We start from the raw sequence: 6,000 nt of genomic DNA, 5'->3' as shown, positions 1-6,000 counted from the left end.
CCTTTCTACTGATTGATAACAGGAACCTGCTGTCCTCCGCCACGGTCTTGGTGTTTAAACTATTGGTTAAACAGTGTACCTCTTAAACCGGAACATGCATTAAACAAAAAAAATTATATATATAATTATGGAAAATGTCACTTACCCAGTGTACATCTGTTCGGGGCATGTTCTGTTGCAAATTCACATGCTGTGCATAAGGATTCCGACATCTAGTGTTGGACTCTTGAGTGTCACAAGTTGTTTTTCTTCAAAGAAGTGTTTGAGTCACAAGATCAAGTGACTCCTCTTCGGTTCTATTGCACATGGGCATCGACTCCATAGTTAGATTGTTTTCCCGCAGAGGGGTGAAGGAGTGAGATTATATACGTTTAAAGTAAGAGACATCCATGCAAATGTAAATTCAAGTGTAATAATGTAAACAACTAGAGGCTTCCGGGGAGGAGGGAGGGTGCATGTGAATCTGCAGCAGAACATGCCACAAACAGAAGTACCGATGGTAAGTGACATTTTCCATTCAATAGCATGTGTAGCTGCAGATACACATGCTGTGCATAGCCTACAAAGCAGTTTGTCCTTTTCACTTGTTGCGAACATCTGTTTGTTATTTCCCCACTTTTGAAAGTACTGTTGAATTACTGGAGGATGAATCTCCCATTCGAGTTTGTTGGTGATATCTGCCAGCTGATTGTCTATCCCTGGGATGTACTGTGCTAATATATGAATATAGTAGTGTACTGCCCATTTCCAAACTTTTTTGGGCTAAAAGGGACAGTTGGGATGAATGTGTCCCTCCCAGTTTGTTGAGAATACATGCTGGTCACGTGGTCTGTTTGGATAAAAACAATCTTATGTTTGAGAAGAGGCTGGAAAGCTTAGAGTGCTAGAAAGACAGCTAATAATTCCAAGTGGTTTATGTGTAGCTGTTTGACATCCCATGGTCCTTGAATGTTGTGATTGTCTAGGTGAGCGCCAAACAATCATTGATGTATCTGTTGTAATTATGGTCTGAGGCACAGGGTCTTGAAATTACCAACCCTTGATTTGATTGGTGGGACTCCACCACTGAAGGGACATATGTTTGGCGGTCTATCAACACTAGATCGTGTAGTTGACCGTATTCCTGTGACCACTGTTGTAAGGGCTGCATGTTTAGTCTTGCGTGTTGAACAATTGCAATACAAGATGCCATCATTCCTAGAATTTTCACAACAAATCTCAGTGTATTGTTGATTTGGTTTTATTTGTGGAATTAGGTTTTGGAAAGCTTGTATCCTTTGTGTATTTGGATATGCTAGAGCCTGTTGAGTATTTATTATTGCACCTAAATACAGTTGTATTTGTGCTCGTTGGAGGTGATATTTTTGGTAGTTTATTGAAAAACCTAGTGTGTGTTTAAAGTTTGTATTACATAATGTGTATGATTTTTGGCATTGTGTACGACTGCTTGATTTTATCAGCCAATCATCTAGATATGGAAAGACATGTATATGTTGTCTTCTTAGGTAGGCTGCCACTACTGCCAAGCATTTTGTGAATGCCCTTGGCACTGTTATTCCGAACGGTAACACCTTGAAATGTTAGTGTTTTACTTGAATGACAAACCTTAGGTATTTCCTGTGGGCAGGATGGATGGGTATGTGAATATACATATTCTTGAGGTCTAAGGCTGTCATGAAATCTTGTTTTTGTAGTAGTGGGATGGCATCCCATAAAGTTATCTTGTGACAATGTTCTGACAGGATGTAGAGATTGAGGGGGCGGAGGTCTAATATTGGTCTGAGGGTGCCATCTTTTTTGGGAATTAGAGGGTATAGCGAATAAACTCCTGTTCCTGAGATTGTGGAACTAATGCTATTTCAGGCTCAGCCATGGCGTGCCTTTTGTTCGGGTGCAGAAGCAGACGTACTCACATGTTGTCTGGCTGTGACTGGTCCGTCTTCCTCCGATTACTGCTCCAACTCTCAAACTGAGACTGCTGTCTGCATTAATTCTTCCCCTCTTCTACATTTAAATGTTCCCTGCTCTTGGATGCCATTTCGAGCCTCCTTGCTCTTCTGTCTGAGTCTGAGACAGGCCTCGCAGTTTTCTTCCCGATGGTCTGGGGAAAGGCAGAGGTTGCAGACCAGATGATGGTATGTATACGGGTACTTCGTGTGGCACCAAGGGCAGAATTGGAATGTAGTCCGATCCATGAGGCTCTCCACGTGGTCAGCCTGAGTTGGGCACGTGTGCCCCGAAGGGCGAACAGTGTTTCCAGACAGTACTGCCGTGGTGATGGAAGATTAACCCGATCGATACGATACCGATAAAATGAAAGTTATCCTAATCAAAATCTTGGAGCGAGAAGGAAACACGTCCGAACCCGATGGCAGAAAAAAAACAATGGAGTTGATGCCCATGCTCAATGGAACCAAAGGAGTCACCACACGATCTTGTGACTCGAAAACACTTCTTCAAAGTGAAACTTGTAACACTCCAAGCCCAACAATAGATGTCGGAATCCTTAAACACAGCTTGTGTATCTGCAGCTATACATGCCACCGAACATATGTATAGCAAAACTGCAGCATAATTCTTACGTGAAGTTGCACCAATGGCACGTCAAGACACATTAGGATATAGACTAACTAGCATGGCAAACTTTCTAGTTCTGGAAGCGTTAAGGCATGCTAAAGGTTGACAATACAGTCAACTCAATGAAAATCATTTCAATGACCATGAGTGGTAAAGAAAACCTGAGACAATTATAGCCCTCGACTCATTTCCCAGTTCAGTTTGTTCTAGCAACCAAATTGTATTCTGAAAGCCACATCCTACAGATACTCTAGTCCCTTATTTTGAAGCCAATCTTCTAAATAAACCCCCTCCACCCCCATCCAATCACACACTACGGTTGTTTCCACACAACTTTTGCCGGCACCTCCAAGAACCCAGGAGTGAAGGGGATTGTAATGAGAACCATCCTTTAGGAAAAACAGGGTTGAGACAAAAACCTCTGCATCACTTATGTAAAGTAACAAGGCAGTCCAATTCAGCAAACCTTCATTAAAGTAAAATAATTTGTGGAAGTATTCACAGATTCACATTGTGTGGTGGAGGAAGTTTTATTTGGAAATGTAACTGAAACCCAACACTGGTTGCACCATCATAAATGTTGCATCATACATGTCAGCTTTCATTATGTTTAAAACTTATTTCCCCATGTCCTTTTTATTAACACGGACGGGCAGATCAGAATCATTCGATCCTTGTATTAACACAAAACAGAACTCACGCCAATTATCAGGACACTACAGCAATCTTCAGAATCAAACTGTTACATCCAAGGAATTCAATACTTTCACAATGAAACCCCACAGTGTAGCTATAGCTAGACAAGATTTAAAGTAGCATATATGCAGCCTGGAGATCCAGAAAGGAGGGGAGTTGGGAGAAATTGAGAAACACAGGTCAAGCTCATTTTCAAGTATGACAAAGTGATCTTTATAAATAAAAAACATCAAGTGGAGGGAAAAATTACAGTTCTATTTCATATCTATACATAAATTACTTCAATGGAAAAATGAGTTGGAAAATTGCACATGGATAAGAAGCCCCATGCCAGACACTAGGCCAGGGAGCCTTCAATTTAATAGTTACACACAAACATGGTCACTAACATACATTGCGCATTTACAAGAGATCAACTACCAAATTGGGACGACTGTACACATTTGAGATAAAACCATGAGCTTCTGTTTTGCTGAACGGTGTTGCCATACTCTGTGGTCTGATTTTTTTTTTTCCCCTTAACTCGTGGTTTCTCCCTTATTTTGTTGAAAGGATCAAAGCCACAATAAGACCGTAGAGACCCAAGACCTCTGCAAAGATGAGAATTAGAATCATGCCAACAAATAACCGGGGCTGCTGCGCCGTTCCTCGCACACCTGCGTCTCCTACAATTCCAATGGCAAACCCAGCTGCCAGACCACTCAGGCCTACACTTAAGCCAGCTCCTAGCTGAAGGAAGCTCCTGTAGAAGAAAGAAAGAAAAAAAAAAATGAAAGTTCAGTGTATAAATACAAGAAGAATCTCACTACCTCACAAAATATCAGTAGCTTGCATATAGAGTACAGATCTCGGAAGGAAATTGCATCCATTCGAACTGTGGCTAACTGAACATTTGTACAGTTTTCCATTTTCATCTCCACAATCTATCCAATTTCAACATAGGTTGCAGTTTACTGAAACACATTCATTTCTTACCACTGAATGTGTATAAATAAACCAGTTACTTGCCTTTGGTAATGTCATTTCTAGTAAGAAAACTGCAGATTCCTCACCTTAGAATATTTCACCATTGTCAGACTGGATCTGGGAAAACTATCAGCATCTCTGTGCGCTGTAGGTGGTGAGCAAGTCTGTATCAGAAGTTGTGCATGTGCCTATACAAGTGGCACCACAGCGAGCTGACTTTGTGACCATTTCTGCATAACAGAAATTCAGATCCACAACCGAATGTGTGAACAATTCAACTAAATAAGGGTGAAAAGATATATTGTGGTTTTTTGGGTGGGGGGGGTGGGGGGGGCAGGGGGATTTAAAAATCGGTTTCAAAAGAATCTCTACCAGAAAAAGGTAGCGTTAACCAAGTGTTCTGATAGAGAACAACCACAGATTCTTCACCTTGCAATACACAGGCAGTATCTTCTCAGCGGCGGGATGTAAACCAGCCTGAACTGAAATGCTGCAGGACAAAGATGCAGTGAAGATTCCTACTTTCAGACTTACTCTTTCTTGGTTGTGTGTATACAGCTTCCCCCTCGCCCCCAACGAGATGTTGCATCTATGGGCAAACAGTCCCTCTAGTGTAGCAGTTTGGCTGCAGACTGTTCTGGGTCACATGACTGGGTGCAGTTGGCCTTTGTATTTCTGACAGGCACCAAATCAAATGGTTAGGATAAGGAGAGAAAAAAAAAAAAAAAAAAAAAAAAAAGTTTAAAAGCCATTTTCATAATGGAACTTAAAATCCAAATTCATCTTTAAAGAGGATATTAAATTACAATTCCAACAAACATGACTTTCCTACCTACACCCAAAGGTTACCACTCTAATGTGATAAGGTTTTTTTCCCCTAAAAGGGCAAAGATGTAAGTGAGTATATGGAACCGCTTTTTGGAAGAAAACATCGAAAGGGAAAGATTCAGGATAGGGTGGAGGTATCAGTCCTCTTTTCAGCACTATAAAGTAGTGGGACTAGCAACCATGGCCTACTTCTGATACAGGCTCACTCTTGATGGCTCCTTTTGCACTTCCCGTCAGAGCAATGAGATGGTACTCAGTCAGCCTATTTTGGCTAGGTGACAAGGGGGAACGGTCTTTGTACCAGTTGTCTTCCGATAAGATGGCCTATCCCTACCACCCAACCAAGGGTCAAAGAACTGGTTAAAGTAGTCAACCTTCATTCTGCACCCTCCCCCACCAAATCTAAAGCCAGAGGCAGCAGGTCAGAACCAGACTTTTGATGTGCACTACCCAGCGCCATGTCCACAGTGACAAGTCAGACACAATGGGTTCCAGGTCATCTGGTGTGGAGTCAGGACAACATGCTCCTGCCTTTGCCTCCTCACCAAAGTTGGTCCAGCTCTGGCACTGGATCCAGGGGGCCAAACTGTTGGGAGCAGGCCTGCAGAGTTACTCATCCTGTCTTTAGGGACTGAAAGAACCATAAGGATCCAGTAGCAAATTAAAACAAAAACCACTGCATGGCCACAAAACTACACAAGTTGGGTGGGGTTGCTTCAGAAAAATCAAAGGTGTGGAGCGAGGCAGAGTAGCAGGAGGCAGACATGAACGGGGTGAAATATGCTTTGACCTATCTGACTTTAAAGATGACCAAAGAAGCACAATCACAAGACCAGCTCTGTGACAGGACCCTCAACTCCTTTGTACATGCTTGAACTACAAGTTAACAAGTCACTCCATTTCTATCTTCTTGCCATAGGTAAGGAGAGTAGC

General features: G+C 42.1%; 1 protein-coding gene across 1 annotated transcript in view; it reads right to left on the bottom strand.

Annotated features, from left to right (window-relative positions):
• Nucleotides 1–3,088: 3,088 nt before the first annotated feature.
• The window catches only part of ATP6V0C (ATPase H+ transporting V0 subunit c), a 33,342-nt gene continuing 30,430 nt past the window's right edge, over nucleotides 3,089–6,000 (bottom strand). Inside the window, exon 3 of the mRNA XM_069210514.1 lies at nucleotides 3,089–4,015. Coding sequence (XP_069066615.1) covers nucleotides 3,811–4,015 — 205 coding nt within the window. The 3' untranslated portion in view covers nucleotides 3,089–3,810. The remainder of the gene's footprint in view (nucleotides 4,016–6,000) is intronic.

Source organism: Pleurodeles waltl, chromosome 10 (genome assembly GCF_031143425.1).
Source record: "Pleurodeles waltl isolate 20211129_DDA chromosome 10, aPleWal1.hap1.20221129, whole genome shotgun sequence".
Classification (NCBI taxonomy): domain Eukaryota; kingdom Metazoa; phylum Chordata; class Amphibia; order Caudata; family Salamandridae; genus Pleurodeles; species Pleurodeles waltl.
Note: the sequence above shows the minus strand (reverse complement) of the source record. Positions and strands in the feature narration are given on the sequence as shown.